Source organism: Lathamus discolor, chromosome 2, assembly GCF_037157495.1.
Source record: "Lathamus discolor isolate bLatDis1 chromosome 2, bLatDis1.hap1, whole genome shotgun sequence".
NCBI lineage: Eukaryota > Metazoa > Chordata > Aves > Psittaciformes > Psittacidae > Lathamus > Lathamus discolor.
The window spans coordinates 16,489,041-16,505,683 of record NC_088885.1 but is presented as its reverse complement, the minus strand read 5'-3'; the positions used below and the strand labels follow the sequence as shown (position 1 = coordinate 16,505,683).

The 16,643-nt window shown below is 47.1% G+C and overlaps 1 protein-coding gene across 5 annotated transcripts in view; it reads left to right on the top strand.

Moving 5' to 3' along the window:
* The window catches only part of HOXA3 (homeobox A3), a 45,198-nt gene extending 28,779 nt beyond the window's left edge, over positions 1-16,419 (top strand). For 2 of the 5 annotated variants that reach the window (XM_065665929.1, XM_065665927.1), the window contains 2 exons: positions 12,879-13,467; positions 14,893-16,419. In XM_065665929.1, the coding sequence (XP_065522001.1) occupies positions 12,996-13,467; positions 14,893-15,665 (1,245 nt within the window). In that variant the 5' untranslated portion in view covers positions 12,879-12,995 and the 3' untranslated portion in view covers positions 15,666-16,419. Of the gene's footprint in view, positions 1-1,237; positions 1,401-1,429; positions 1,509-12,878; positions 13,468-14,892 lie in introns of those variants that run through there. The other 3 variants (XM_065665931.1, XM_065665930.1, XM_065665928.1) reach the window with 2 other exon arrangements.
* The last annotated feature ends 224 nt before the right edge of the window (positions 16,420-16,643 follow it).

The following is a 16,643-nucleotide window of genomic DNA, read 5'->3' as shown; positions in this document are numbered from 1 at the left end:
AGCATAGTTTAAAGGGCTGTGGCGTTGTAAAATATGGTAGCGTGACTTCCTCGCTCCAAAATAAATAACAGAAAGTTGCTGGCACCACTTTTAGATACAAGCTCCATCTTTAGCATGAGTGGGGCAACCCAGTCACGACACGCTTGATAGATGGTTATTGCCGTTTGTAACGTGCCTATTGATTACGGATCAAAACGGCTAAGGTATGAGCCTAAGCATAAAATGCCAGGGGGATCTTCTTGTGCCGGAGCCGAGTGGGGCGGAAGGTAGAGCTCAGAACAACCCTGGGCAGCACCTCCAGGGCTCTGAGATTACAGGCTGAACTTGCCGTTTTCTTTTGTGTTTGCCAGAAGATTTTAACAGTCAGCGCTCTCAAATTTACGAGACGGCAATAAACAGCTTAGTAGGCTATTATGGCACGATTTTATGTAGACTGGAGTTCAACACCAAATTTTAAATTATTAGCGTAATTATGGAACTACTAAATTACCAAAGCAAAATCTCTGCTCGAAAAGTTCTCCCAAGACAGAATTAATAATTTCAAGGTTCAGATGACACCCTTCCGCAAGAGCGGCGTTATTAAATTATTAGCGTTTACATTTACTGGCAATTTTAAGATGCGTTAGGCGGCTTTTATTAGCTAGAATGAATACGGAGGGGACATTATTATATCTGACAAATTCCGGTGTAAACGTGATTCAGTAAGTGGCATGCGAATAATCTGACTATTGTCTTTTTGGATTGTGCAATATTATTTATTTTAGAGGAAGCGAAGCCGTCCACTTTTTTCCCTCTTTCAATGGTTTTCAGTCAGTCAAAAAAAAAAAAAAAAAAGAAAAAAAGGGTGGAGGCCTTTGGGCCCGATCCTTCCTCGGTGAGGAAATTTTTTCAATTTTTAGGCTTTTCTTAGTGGTGGCAGGATTGGGCCCTGCGAACCGTTTAAATAAAAGGCCAACCACAATAAGCCCTGCATTTAAACTGAAACACTTTCCGCGTTTTATTCAACAGAGATGAACGCCACGACTTGTGTTTAATGTCTGTTCTTGATTAAATGATCCTAAACAAAGGTTTCCCAGAGGAAAATAAAGCAGACATTCATGTAACAAGAGTTTGGAATGACAATATTTCCAAACACTTGGAGACAGAAGGCATAGCTGTCTACGGGGAGGGAAAGAAAAAAAAAAAAAAAAAAAGAAGGGAAAAAAAAAAAAAACATCCGCACGCTTTTATTTCTCAGCTCCCCTTGCTCCTCACCCGGGTGGGAACCCACGTAAGCTCCGCGCCAGGAGCCCGCTCCTGCTCCTCCATCCCTGCCTGCCCCGCTCCGCAGCTTTCCCAGCGTACCCGGCAAAGCATGTATTGCCTATGAAGGAGCAAAACACCTCCCCCTGCACTCCCCGGTAAGTCACTGTTTGTTGCTTGTTTACAGGGAGCCCCGAAAAAGAGCCGCTGGTCTGGGGCGCTGGAAACCGGGAGCGCTCCCGCGCAGTTCCGCGCAGCTGGAGGAGGTAAGAGCAGGGAAGCGGCAGGGCTCTGCTTTTGCGTCGATCGCAGCTGTAAGCAAGCCATTTGCCTGGTACCTGCACGCAGAACAAGCCTGCTTGAATAAGATTTTGTTGTTGTTGTCGTGATAAATATTTAACTTAGCTGGATTTTTTTTTTCCTTTTCCCTGGATTGGCTCTATTCATCTTCTGAGGGTGGTGAATGCGCGTGTCTGGGCAGACAAAGAAGCGTATGGGACCTGAGTGATCGCCATCCTTATAAAGGCATTGGGGGACAGGAAGGATGCAAAGTAATTTGAAGAGCGAAAGAGGTTGAGAATTTCTTTGTCCATTCTTAGCTCCTTCCCAAATCAAAAGGCGTAAGGCGAGGGACAGCGGGCTGGAGCCATATCTGTGCTGAGTGTCTCGTCGCGGCTTGTCTGTTTGCCTCCTTCTCGAAGGGCTCCGCAGTCAGTCCTGCAAACATGGGGAGTGCATGTGGGGATATTAGAAAACCTGATTTTCTGTCTGAGTGCATGCATCAGAGTAAGTTTCGTGAATTCGCCTGGCCTGGCCTGCTTTGCACCGGGCGGACGTTGGTGTTTGGTGGTTCAGAGCTGCTGGAGTCCTTCGCATGTGCTGGGTTCTTAGGCAGGAGAAAAGTAATGCTTTTCATAGTGACAATTTTCTTGTGCCGGCTGCCGAGACGGGAGAATTACACAGAATTAGCTCAAATTCCTGGTAGATTTGCCTACTTTATTTTGGACGCTGATGTACAATTAGTATATTTTACTACCTTTTAAAAGCGGTCATAAATTACGAGACTACAAGGGTTCTTTGTGTTGACTTAATGGGCTGCTTAAATCTTAACTACAAAAAGGCTCTGCAAATGTCTATTCACGCTTGTGTTAGGAAATCAAAAGCGAAAATACGGCACGAAGGAACCTTCCACCGGTGGCATGTACCAGCAGCATTGCCTGCAGAGATATTTGGGATTCCTTAACGGACCCAACTCTGGCAGACTCAGCTGACTCTGGGCAGGACTTCTCTCATAAGCACAGTCGATGGCTCTGTTCTTTTTATCTACTTGGAAATGATCAAAGACCAACTTTATCTCTATCAGATGCACAGATGTAGGTAAACAGCTCTGCATCCCAGCAGATTTCAAATCTTTCGAGGAAGCGAGGAAGTAAATACTTAGATAGTACAGTGATTCCTATTTCGTCTCCACATGGGAGTGATAGGCTTACTTCTTAACAACTGGCACGAAAGTAAACTTGAAAGACAGTAAAACCTCTAAATCTAATGATATTGAAGGTAACTTTGAATAGCATTCATGGTAAAAGCGGCTATTAATGCCAGAGCTGGCACAAAGGGTCTCTCTTAAAGAAGGAACGTTATGAACTCAGATCTGTTTGTCGTTACTGAGCGTGGAATTTCAGCTCAGCTCGAAACCATGTGTATAAAGCACAGAAAAATCAGTAGCAGACCTACTGACAAACCCCACTTTTTTTTTTTTTTTTTTTTTTTTTCCTGCTAGAAGCCATGCTTCAGGTCTCTGAATCATCAAGGTAATAAAACACAATGTTGAATGTCCAAGAACAGGAACAAAGCAATATATGGGGTGGCAGGGGAATTCTAGGGCCTGCGACTCACAAGATCATCTGATTTTGTATTTGCAAACTCTTAATCGCGATACTAGAGCAAAGAAAGCTTTCTCCAAAATCGGCGGAAGAGAATAATTTTCAGCTGCCATCCAGGACAGCACAAAGTTAGGCAGACTCCCCCTTCCGCCCTCACAAAGCACACCCTGTGGAAGGTATTCACACGTCAAGAAGTTACTTTTCTTAAGAATTAATTAGTTTTCCCATTACATACACGAAGTTAATTGTTAAACAGTAGTTTCAGGATTAACTTGGCCATTAATACTAATAAAGATGTTCATAGAAACAGGGTTTTGAAGCCAATAGCCACAGCTAGCGTTAAGGCATTTAAGCTGACTTATGATTGTGATTTATTGCTTTTGTAGTTTCTATTTGCTCAGGACTGTAACTTCTAAGGCCATCTTTCTACTTTTGACACAAAGCAGTCGATAACTTTTCTACAACAGCCCCAAGAAAGACTCGCTCTGCTTTTTTCAACATCTGCTCCGTTCCCCATTATTTCCAGTTTCATTGTTGCAGAAGAACTTCTCTGTGTGTTTCTTTTATGGAATCTAAGCGCTCAGTATTTGAAAGTGTCGTGAGTCCACCTCGGGTAAATATCAGCCTCGGTTTACATTAAAGACGAGAGCTGTGGAGGTCCCAGTCGTGCTGATAGCTACAGACTTGGGCATGTTGTGTGTATCAAATGCTCTCTTTTTTTTTCCAAAGATCTATAAAGGGTTTATTCCAGTTCTTAGTGAGGGATAATAGATGTGTACCCTGCTACTAGTTTAGTCTTTTCCATATGAAAAATTGCAAATCCTTCCTCCGCTGTAATGTCACGCTGACTTAGCTGCAGTGTCCACTACTACACACTGTTACTGATGGGTTTAAATTCCAGTGGCCCACTTTTACCAGTCAAGAGGGAGTGCCCAAGGTTTGCTCATAACACTAAAAATCACCTTTAAAAAGAAAACTTCCACTCTTCAGTGAAGTGCAGGTGAAACAGTAAGAGGGGGTATACAGTTAGCTGGAAGTTTTCTTTGGGTTTTCGGGGGATGGTAGGAAGATTTAGGCAAGGGTATATACATCACGATGCAAAATGCTGGAGTCACAGAACTGGACAAGGAACAAGTTAAAAGCGTGAATTATCTGATTTTCTTTGACTCCTTCCAGAAAAGTTATGTGAGTTGAGGGTTTATTTTGTTTGTTTAGCTTATTGTGTCAATAGCACAAGTTAAACAGTCCTACAGGGTAGACGTGGTGTGTTCGCGTACAGGCGAAGCTGCCTGGCTCCAGGGCCGCATGCAACTTCGCTCTTTTTTTTTTTCTTAATTTTTTTCCCCCTTAGGCAGAGAGATCCCCTCCCCAATTTTTTTCATCGTTAGAAACCTATAATTTTGTGCATCACTCAAACTAGCTGTATAGGAAATGCGTAAGCACAGGTTTAACAGCAAGGTCCCTAAAGGTTTTGCAAAATTCAGAGCCACGCCAGTGAAGGAAGGCATATTCTTCATAGTGTGTTACAAGGACAAATATCAACTAGCTTCTTAGAAGAGACTCTTTTGGGCCTTTGTCAGGTAATTATAGGTCTTTTTAGTTTCTACAGGAGCCCTGATGTAGCGTGTGGGAGTTGAGCAAGCCCTGTACAATGGCAGGGCTGAGGTGGCTGGGGGTGGGGGGAAGGCTGGTAATAGTCCCACTTAGAAGGGGGCTGGAAATAATAGTATTAGGGTTTGGGCTTTCTTCGGGGGTTGCAGAGGATACGCGACGTGGAGCAGAGCGGCGGGCCTGGGGAGTAAATGCCGGTTAATTAGGCTAAGTATCAAAGTGCAGCGTAACCCCATATTATATGAAAATTTCCTCTTACCTTCCAATGGGCTTTGTGCAAAGAAATATTGATGTGGGAGGAAAAAGAACCAAACCGCTCTTCCCCCCCCTCCCAGTCATCAGCATGTCTTGGATTTTTTTTTTTTTTTCCCCTCCTCCCTTAAAAACTCTCCTTTAACACATTGGGTTGAGGCTTTAGAAAGCAAAGGCTGGCGCTAAGAAACCCTGTTCCTTCAATGATTCCCTATTTCAAATAAAAGGATTTAAGTTGACGTATGACCACGTGAGCACATAATACAGCGCATTATTGTGGCATTTGGAGTGGAGACCCGGTCTGGCTCCGTCTGCGATTACGCTTTTCCAGTTTCTGTTCAGAGCAAGCACTGCTTTCTATTATTCCTTTTTTTTTTTTTTTTTTTTTTTTTTTCCCTTTCCTCCTGCCCCCATCACCGTCCCCGCAAGAGCTGGCCATTTCTCTGACAGCTTTCGTTCCTTATGGAAAGGTTATTGTCGAGCCGAGAGGACGAAATGCTTCGTTAGAAAGGATGGATTTTATTTTAAGGTATTTCCGTTGATTGTTCATTTCTGTGGTGAGTTATGGCTGTTCGAGGCAAAGGTCAGTGGCGGAGGCTGGAAGGAGTGCGTGTGTGTGTGTGCGTGCGGGTGTGTGGGCACCCGGAGCCGGGCTGCTTCCCTCTTTGTTTCAATTTGCTGCGGTAAATATTCAACTCTCCCCTCACAGGGAGCAGAGCAGGGAGAGTTTGCTGCTTTATTTATTTTTCTCCGTAGAGATCCCACACTGCTGTTGATGCCCAGCTGCCTCCACTCCAGCCCCTCCATTGCCATCTTATCATTATTTATGACCTGCTAGAGATGGGAAGCCTCTTTTATTGTGTTTGGATGTTTCCTCCGCTTTAATTTTATTTTATTTTTTTATTATTTTATTTGTGTGTTTGTTTATGTATTTATGTACTTGGGGAAGTGGGAGAACACGACTGAGGGGAGTGCTCCTCGGTCGGGGTCGTGCTCGAGTGTGGTGGCGGTTGTTGTTTTATGGGGGTTTATTCTGCCTCTGCCGCTCCGTAAATCGATGACCGTGTGATCACGCTGCCATTTTATTTATGATGCTTCGGTGGTACTTTGTTTACCGTGTGCGGAGGGCTGCACGGGTGCTTAGCTCTGGGCAAAGCTTCCCCTTTCCAAAAGAGCCGAGGGAGCTTCTCGTTTTTTCTCCGCCGTGAGAAAGAGCTGAACCAAGAGCCAGTCTTGGCTTCTAACAATAAATCGGCTTTGGAAGTGTGGCTTCTTTTTCCCTCTCTCTCTGAATGGGAATCTGGAAAGAGAGAATAAAATGGGGAAAAGTGGAAATCATCTTCTAGGAGAATATATGCTAGTTCTAATTTCACTTCCATGTCGTCGTTTACATAAAAATAGATATATCCATAAATAAGGGTAAATATATTAAGTATTTGCATGCACTTATAAATACATGTGTATAGTTATATAGAAAGAATGCACTCTAAATTTCGAAAATTGAAGAGTACTTGACTAGCCAAGGAGGGCAAAATGCTACAGAAAAAAAGACATTCCCCCGTGTGTCCCGGCTTGGGGAAGGTGGGAAAGCTGGGGTTCGCTTTCCTCCAGGTCGCTCCGCGTCTCTCACCCATTCCTGCTGTAGTGTTTGGTACCCAGTCACTAGGTGCTTGTAATTACTCATCTTCTGAGGGGTCAAAAAGAGAGGGAGAGGGGAAGGCAAAAGAACTATGACAAAAAACTCCGCTGAAAACAAACCAAAATAAAAGGTTATACCCACCCGGAGCTATTCGCGGCTGTTCTGCAAAGACCTGTTTGGCCTGGTTTCTTGCTTTCCTGCTCTTTAAGCCGCTCTCAGAGCAGAACTGACCCAAGGAAACGCTTTTTCCCCTTCTCACAATACTGAAGCACGTTGTACTTTCTCAGACCCGGCGTCCCTCTTCAGGGAGGGGAGGAGAGCTATTTCGTTCCCAGTTGTGTGTCTAAAAGCCAAGGTTGGCTTTGCCGTGTTTTGAAATGGGCCAAAACGCGCCTCAAAAACAAAGTACAAGCTTTAATTGCAGCTCAATTACTTGGCAGCGTTTCCTCTGATTTATGACCCAGTTCGGATGCATATTGACCCAGTTAAAACACTCATAAATAATACAGTTCTGCTCTAGAGCAAGAGAAAGCAAGAAGAGTTTTGGAGGATAGAGGGATTTCAGGGAGATGTGTAAACAAACTCAGCCTTCTAAGCAAATAGCAAAGAGCGCGGTACCATTCTTCAGCGTTAGGGAATAGAAACAATAATTCTGAATAACCACGGCTTGCTTCGATAGTCCAGCCCCTCTCTAAGGCAGCTAATATCATCTCCTAACTCTCTAACTACTTGGACAGGCATCACTTCTAGAATTGGCTCTCTTTTTCAGAAACTCCCTACCTTGCTATTTCATCACTGAGAGATCCCCCAAATCAGTCTTGAATTATGGTGCTCCCTGCTTCCATTTCGGAGCATCCAAGGACAAAGCTCTTTACAGGCATTATTTTATTCGGAAACTAAAAGGAATTCCGTTAAAAGGGAGGGAGGAAGAGGGGAAGGGAAGTCCCGCAGAGTGGAACCCTTCGAGAAGAAAAAGCAGCCAACTTCTGACCCGGGAATCAGCCCCAAATGATGCTGGTCCCTCCCCGTGCTAAACTCTATCGCTCTCCGAGGAATGAAGCAGAAAGAAAATATTCAGCCTCTGGGAGTGAAAGATAGATAAAAGCAGCGGGGATCTGCGCGTTGGGACACTTATCCCAACATCATAGGAGACATAAAAAAAAAAATAATCATCTTCTCATGTTTAAAATTATCTCTTTGGGAGAGAGAGGGCTTGGGGAAACGGGGCTAATAGGCGAAATCTCGCAAAATACTCTTTGCAGGCAGTAAGACGAATGGAGGAAACACTTCAGTATTCCTACGAACCACTTTGGTTCTCACGATTAAAGTCCCTTGCAAATCCCTTCAGTTTTAGGAAGACCCCCCCTCCCCCACACCTCCCCTTCCCCGCTCTTAAATACAGACATATAGTCACAGCATCCTGCTGGAGTCGGCTCCCAAGTTTAAACACGCTCCCAGGAAAACCTGGCCCAGGCTCTCGGCAAGCTCCCCACACCGGCGTGTCCCCGGCGGCCGCAGGTTTCCGCAGTCCCCGGCTCGCTTTCCCTCTCCAAATCCTCCTTTCCAGCCCGGGGGCTCCGTCGGGGCGCAGCTCTGCCGCTCGCTATTTGGTCGGGCAAGTGGGCGAACGGCGGATCAGCAGTTTCAGAAGAAAGTGTGGGGTTGATTATTGACTAAAAAGACTTTTTTTTTTTCTTCCGATGCAACATTCAAGGGGTTATTTGAAGCAAAACGCGTACGCGGGATTTCTGCCTCTCCTCCTACGCTCCCTGCTTCCCCTTTCATGTGGTGCCTTCTCACTTATGCCATAAGGAGCAAGTGTTTTCTGTTTTAGTGCTCTGTTTACAGCTTTGGTGCATGAAGTCATAAATCTTGCATAGCCATAAATGACAAAAACCATTGGTATGCGTAAGAGGCCACCCCAGCCTTGTAGTGCTTTCTATTTCTCGCTTCCCTCTCGCTTTGTTTGTGCTTTAAGATGACGCCGGGCTCCCTCGTGCTTTAACCGCACTACTTATATTTGTAATGCCTTAATTAACGAAGTAACGTCAAATTTACACCTAGGCATTATCCGGAGCCTCCGCTGAATGCACGAAGCCCACAGTCCTGCTACCGCCTGCCAGAGAGGCAGGGGCTGCAACTTTATTTAAGTTCTCGTTTGCACGGTGGCTGCCGTGATACTGTTGCAGAGAAAAAGGGGGGGCGAACACCACCACCCCGAAAACCCAGGGCGTTGGAGGAATTGCTGAGCGCCTTTCCCAGCTCTGCCGATGAGCGGGAGGTGAATCTGCTCTGCGCCGGGCCCTCGTCTACGCGGGACTGGCCCCCACGGGTCCCCACGGCTGGCTGAGGGCACCCGGATCGCCTGTGCAGCACGTGTGTGTGTGTGTGTGTGTGAGAGAGTGAGCGCCTCTGTACCCGTCCCGGGAGCTGGGAATATTTGGGGTGGGGGGGTGGTGTCGAGGGGTGTTTGTGTGTACATCTGTGTGTCTGTGAGCTCACGCATGCATGAGTTAATAATTAGTAACTCTAATGATTTCCAGCGTGGCTCTGAAAGCATTGCCCAGAGCGGGGATCCTGGTGGGCTTCGGTTTGCTCTCCCAACACAGTCCCAGCTCTCCGGTCTTTGCTCCCCTCCCCGGGACTCAGCCGGGGCTTTGCGGGACTCTCGGAGGCGGGGAGCGGCAGAGGGGCTATTCCGCAGACGCCCCCCAAGCCCACTGGTAAGAGGGACAAACCCAAGCCCCCTCTCGGCAGCACCCCCGGAGCCTGGTGAGAGCGAGCGACCCTTTGTGAGAGCCGTTTGTCTTCATTAGCATAATTTTCCTGGACTTCGGTGACGCCCGGGTGAGGGGGGGCCGCACTCCTTCAGTGCTGCGCTCCTCCGCTCCCTCCCCAGCCCCCACCCCGCCCCAGGCTTCCCCAGGCGGCCGCCTTTCTTTCTTCCTTCCTTTTTTTTTTTTTTTTCCTCCTTTCTCTTTTTCACTTATTTTTTTTTACCCACTCCACTCCCCCCACGCCCCCCTTTCTCCTTCCTTTTCTCTCCTTCCCTTCCCAGAGAAGCCCTGGGAAACATCCCCATCCTCCGTGCCCCTCGCAGGGGAAGCCCGGCACGCCGGGGACCGGCTCGGGGCAGGGTGGGCAGCCTGGAGCAGGAGAGGAGCAGGGGAGGCCGGTGTCTGGAGGAACCGTCCCCATCCCGTGCAGGGCAGGCTGGGGGGTGCCGGGTGCGGAGGAGCTGAGCCGGTGCCCACCCCGCGGCTGCAGGGACCGGGCCGGGGCAGACAGCGCCTGCTCCTGGGGTCGTGTCGGCTCCAAAAAATTTGAAAGGAAAAAAAAAAAAAAAGAGAGAGGGAGAGGGAGAGAGCGAGCATGCTGGCTTCCGCCTCAGTCGTCAGAAGTTAAGGTAAGCAGGCCACAAATACGCTGCTATCAGTCGTGAATGGCGGAGTTTATGTCCCAGTGATTTATGACCGTAGACTTAAATGTCGGTTCAAGAAGAGTTCACAAGCTGGGGCTTCCTTCCAGGCAGTGACTGATACCCTTACACTTCGTGTTCAGGCAGCTTTCTCTCCTGTCTTATCCCCCCCTCCACAATCCCCCTGCTCCCCCCCTTTTCCTTCTCTCAACTTTGTCTTTATCTTTCAGGAAATCTTTCAGGGGGGCTGCCTGTTTTTTTGTCCTAGAGTCAGAGTTTGGGGCTCGGCTGGGAATTACAGGGCAAAGATGTGGTGTGCTTGGGAAGGGGGGAGGTGGAGGGAAGGAGATGGGTAGGGAATAGCTTAAGCGGGGTGCCGGGGAAACGGGGGGCACTTGCGTCCCCCAAGCAGCTTTCATCTCTGTCTCTAGGCAGAGCGTTGGGGAGAGAAGTTGGTGAAGGGCCGAGAGATGTATTGTACAAATAGAGAGATGGAGCCGATCAACTGGGCCCTGCAAAAACTGGGGGCCCATATGTGATCGTGAGACTCGGCCTTTTGTCTCCGAGGGGAGAGGAGAGCGCTTTCCATTCCGGGCACCGGCTGAGGTGACAGACTCCCCCACCAACCCCCCTTCTCCCGTTAGGGCGCTGTTATTACAGTGATTCTTGTCGCTCTTAATCCCGCTATTCCCGCTTTCGCCAGGAATGGCCGGGAGCTCCTCAGGTTACCCCTGCTGCTCCAGAACTTTGTAGGAAGTGATTAACTTGGCGAAACCAAAGGCGGCAGCTGATGATTTTTTTATTGCTATTTTTTTCTCCTCTTGCTGGCAGGCTGCCGAAGCCTCAATAATATTTTTGCCTTCGGAGCAAGGTTGCCCATTGTCTGCTGGCAGGAGGCTGCGGGAGCAGCGCGTCCCGCATCCCGGCTCAGTGTTGCCTGCCCTGCCTGCACCGGCAGACTTTCCAGCGGGCAGGGAAGACGAATTATTTGATGTCGCGATCATGAAAGGCAGGTGCCTTTGTAAAAACACCGCTGGCTCATTATTTCCTCTTTCTCCTCTGGTAGGGGTGTCTATATTCTCTCTTTCAAAGGAATTGAGAAAAATCACACCAGGCCTCGATAGCATCAGGAAGGAGAGGCGAGGAACTGGAAATTGTGTGCGCTCTTCAGATCTCCATTGCCTTGTTAGCTTAATAACATCCAAGGAGCTTGATTAGTGCAATGACAGGGTAGCCGCCCTGCTGTAGGTGTGTTACCTTCACTTTGCTACGACCTAACAATGGGAATACTGTTTTCTAAGAACTTGTATAACTTGAAAGGCGTAGAATGAGCTCGTTTGGTGCATGTGTTGTGTAAGGTTTTTCGCCCCTAAGCATTTGTCCTCGTTAGATGTTTGGGGGAAAAGTATCCAGCTGGTTAAGTACTGGGAAAGTGGCAAAAGAAACGTGAGCTCTTCTGATCCGAAAAGACGTGGTTGTTTGTCAGCAAGGGGGGGGGGGGGGGGGGAAGGGGGGGGCGCGGTAAAGGAACACACTTCAGTTTCTGAGAACAACGTGAGCGCGTGTGGAAAGAGCTCCTAGGTCGGAGACTATGCACAGGTCTCCTCTCTCAGGAATGCAGGAGGTTCTTTAACTGGTTATTTTCAGGCAGGTGACCTGTAGACTTTAACCTGGTGGGGGAAAAAAATAAATAAATCCATAAAGAAAGAAGGACGGGGGACAAAAGAGGAGGGGGGAAGAAAGGGATTCGCCCGGGCAGGAAAAGCATTCTCTGGGTTTGTGTCCACCCTCTCCCCAGCCAAGTGACCCTCATACATCAAATTACATAGCAGTTTCCAAGACAGAACCTATTATCGCTAAGTTGGAAGGAAAGTTCAAGCCGTGGTCATGGAGATGAACGCTGGTTTTTCAGGTTCCTGGTGTGTTTTTTTCCCCCAATCCATCATGTTTTAACAGGTAGGACCTGGCTGATTCCACGAAAAGTTAGTGTCTTGAAAATAACTGTTGAAAACAAAACCCCAAACCAACTACCGCCCGAGCGCCCCACCTGCCCTGCTGGCCTGGTCGAGGGGGCTTCGCCCTGCTCTGGGTGCAGCTGGGGCTCCGGCCCCACTCGCTGGTGGGAAGCGGGCGGGCAGCTGCGCGGGGCGGCCCCAGCCGTGCTCCAGTGCCGGTCTGGAGCCGTCCCTGCCGGGGTGCGCGACCTGGGCGGCTAGGGGTGGGGTGCAAGCGCAGAGGGGAGAAGGCTCTGCCTTTGTTTATTTTCCAATCGAGCATTTCATAGACAAGCCGAAATCCGTCACTTGGGATCAGGGTGTTTAAATATCCCTAGCTAGGAAACCTTTCCACCCCTCTCCTGCCCCCTGGCACATGTAGACAGGAACAATCCCGTGTATTTCTTTGAAGTTGTATGGAGAGCCATAACCTGGAGAGAAAATAAAATAATGCAGATTACAGAAGAGGGTTTGATCCTAGAACTGGAATGAAGGAACAGCCCAGCCCCTTTGCATTACCGATTCCTCGATCACCTTTACCTCAGAGACTGGTACTAAAACAGCCTCTCAGTGATAAAGGAACAACCCCCTCGTGCTGTTTCTTAAGAAGAAAGAAAATACCCTAGAAAGCCCCTATCCCGGTGCAGCAAAGCACATATTTGTAGCTGCCAGTAAATCCAGGCAGCTTTTATATCGAAATGCTCTGTGCCTGAGGCCAAGTCATGCTGCTAAATATTGCTGACCACTTTTTCTTTTATGGCTTTCATGTCACTTAGCTATTGAAAGTAAGATGGATTTGTACCATTTCTTCACCCTGCTCTGCTCACCCCACACCCCAGGTCTGCCCGGAGAGGCCATTGGAGGAAGAGTGCCACGTGACAGAGGGGTGCCAATGTTATTCTCCGAGGGTGTCAAGACCCTGTCAGTTTGCGAAATAAATATTGGGAAACAACGAAATGCAAAAAGCGACCTACTACGACAGCTCTGCAATCTACGGTGCCTACCCCTACCAAGGAGCAAATGGTTTCACTTATAATGCGAGTCAGCAGCAATATCCTCCATCTTCATCACTTGTGGAAACTGAGTACCACCGCCCTGCATGCTCCCTCCAGTCCCCCGGCAGCTCCGTGTCCCACCACAAGGCCAATGACATCAGTGAGAGTTGCATGAGGACCCTTCCCAGCCAGCCTCTCCAGCCCCCTGGCCTCGCCGACCCACAAGCCCCACCACAGCCAGCTCCAGCCCAGCAGGCGCAGCCTCCACCTCCATCCTCCACCTCACCATCTCAAAATGCCAGCAGCAACCCTGCCCCAGCCAACCCCACGAAGAGCACAGCTCTTAACTCGCCCACCATGTCCAAACAGATATTTCCATGGATGAAAGAGTCTCGGCAAAACGCAAAGCAGAAAAACAGCAGTTCCAGTTCAGGTATGAAACATGTTCCCCCTCTTTCCCTGGGTACCCCTGGGCTGGCCACCCATCCAGCGGGGAGGAGGGCAGTCCTGCTCACCTTTGCTTTAGGGAGGGAAAGGAGGAGGCATTTTTCCTCTCCAAGTTGATCCCCTCAAGCTTTTGGAAAGGGGTTGCCACCACTCACAAGGGGAGCTCAGTGAACAAACCACTCCCTGCAAAGCTTTCCCAGCTTTGCAGGATGGGTCTGAAGTGATTTTGTTTCCTATGGCTAAGCCACTTATGCCTTCCTGCATCTATCACATTTCTTACGTAATCCCCCCTCTAGTAAATCATCTCAGTGTGGAGCAGCCCAGGCCTTAAGCCAGAGGCCTGTCCCAAGTACTTTGTTGGCATGGTGCTCTTAGATTAATAAGACAGTGACCTATCTCTGCTGAAGTGTAACAGGAATAAAATAGCTCATAATCACATGCAGGCAGGATCAATGCCCTGCACGCAGTCAGAACCTCTTCCTATTTTAACAAGATGATTGGCAAAGTTACAAGCCTGGTAAACAAAAATCATTCCAGAATGCCATGAACTTCAGCCCATAAAATACTATTTGAGGGATGTAAGTGTATATTAACACTTTCATTACTTGAGGAAACCCAAATCGATAACAACAGTTGGACTTTTATTAACCTCTTCCTCCCTTTTCCTTACATCTGCCTTGAAAATAGAGTTCAAAACTTTAGCAAATGTCTTTGTCAGTCTGCTTTTTAAAGCCCTGGTAACAGTGCTGTTCATAGCCTTCCATATCATATATTTGTTTTATTAAAAAGCAGTAACATGTAAATATGTCTGTGTGTCTATATGCAAGCCTAGCCACTGTATGTTCTTTATATATATGTTATACTTCCCAATCACTACCATATGTTTATGCTATATGCTAGATATGATAGAAATGCTATACTGTAAATTTAAGCTTATATGTTGTAATGTTTTGTTGTAGATACCTAGCTTTCAGGCATCTGTGGATGATGTGCATAGATCAGGCTTTTCAGAGAAAGAGGGCAGCAGGTCTTTACAGCAGTGGAGAACAGCTAGCTCTTGAAGACCCTGGTCCCACCATGTGAGCAGAGCCATAGATTCACCTTCAAAGTTGCTAAACTCCACTTGTGTTTCCTTAAACTTTTCCTATTCTTTTACGCAAAGCTCAAGATACATTGTATGCTGCCATTCTTAAAAGTCATATGGTCCTACTAGTGAGGTGAAGGAGGTCTGTTTTGGTTTATAGCTTGGCATGACAGCTCATGCCATAGGGGAGAGTATTTGTTGCATACATGCACACCCATCTCGTGTCTGAGAGCTGGACTCTCCAGGTGCTGGTGTTGTTGGCTGTTGTCTGTGGTTCTTTTGTTGGGGTACACCGTGCTGATTGTGTTCTTTGTGTGATTTACATAGGTGAGAGTTGTGCTGGTGATAAAAGCCCTCCAGGGCAAGCCTCCTCTAAGCGAGCCCGTACAGCTTACACAAGTGCCCAGCTGGTAGAACTGGAAAAGGAATTCCACTTCAATAGGTACCTTTGCAGGCCACGAAGGGTAGAGATGGCTAATTTGCTCAATCTCACAGAAAGACAGATCAAAATCTGGTTTCAGAACCGCAGAATGAAATACAAAAAGGATCAAAAGGGCAAGGGCATGATGACCTCTTCAGGAGGACAGTCCCCAAGCAGAAGCCCTGTCCCTCCAGCTGCTGGGGGATATCTAAACTCTATGCATTCTTTAGTAAACAGTGTCCCTTATGAGCCCCAGTCGCCTCCACCATTTAACAAGCCTCATCAAAACACCTATGGCATCCCTGCATCGTATACCGCTCCTCTTAATAATTGCCCACCTCCTCAAAAGAGATACACGGGGACAGCAGCTGTGACACCTGAATATGATACTCATCCTCTTCAAGGCAACGGTTATGGGAATCCACATATACAGGGAAGCCCCGTCTATGTAGGGGGCAACTACGTGGAGACCATGACCAATTCCGGGCCTTCCATCTTTGGTCTAACTCATCTCCCTCATCCTCCTCCCTCTGCCAACATGGACTACAGCGGGGCTGGGCCAATGGCCAACAATCACCACCATGGACCTTGTGATCCGCACCCAACATACACAGACCTTACTGCTCACCATCCTTCTCAGGGAAGAATTCAGGAAGCACCCAAACTCACCCATCTGTAAGAGACAGGAGTCACTAAGTGGAACACCAAGCCCCCAGCTTCTGGAGAGTACTCATCCCTTCCCTTCTCTCTCCTCCCCCTGCCATGTGCCCTCCCCTCCCCTTCTCATTTCTTTTGTTCGTTTTGGTTGGTTTTGTTTCCTTTGGTAAAAGCGTTTTCTAGTTTATGTGACGTAGCAATATTTGTTGCTTGAATTGCTCTATAGTTTCACTAGTGGATATTTATCTTCTTGAACTGTAGCCTTGTGTCTCACTTTGGGAGTATGCAGAGGCTTTATACTTTACCTTCTACACTTTTATCAAAACAGGGTATATGAACAAATTTTCTATAAAAGGAATTCTTAATGTGAATTTGTTCGTACATGATTGATCCCACGGGGAAGCAATTTTTTTTATTGCACTTCTTTTAAATAGCAAGAAAGACATCAAAAGCGCTTGGACAGGGACTCCCTGGACAATTATTAATACGTGTAAGTCTTTCAATGTGTGTATGCTGGTGAACATTCAGATTTATTTATTTTTTTTTTAACATTGAATAATCTAAGTGTTTAAAATTTTATTTATCCCCATTTGTTCATATTTATATATATATGAAAAATCTGTACCCTGAATATTCAGGAGGTATTTACCAGGCCATATGTTAGATGGCATATTGGCAAGCGTTGGAAATGTCATTTGAAAGGAAACTATAACTCCTTTTATTAAAAACGGTGATAACGATGATGATGACGATGCAATAAAATCTGGGAAAAAAGATCACGGTTTGAATACTTTATGCTTGTAACCTCCAGTTAGGCGGGAAGCGTGTGAAGCTGAAAAGGCTGGATTTGTTTTGAAAGTTATACGTTCCTTGCTGCTCACGTTCTGGGAGAAAAAAAAAAAAAAAAAGAAGCAAAACAAAAAATAAAGTTTTTATTCTGAATAATAAAGAGTTAAGAACATGTTCTTCACAGCACAAGGGAAGGGAGAGCCCTACATGA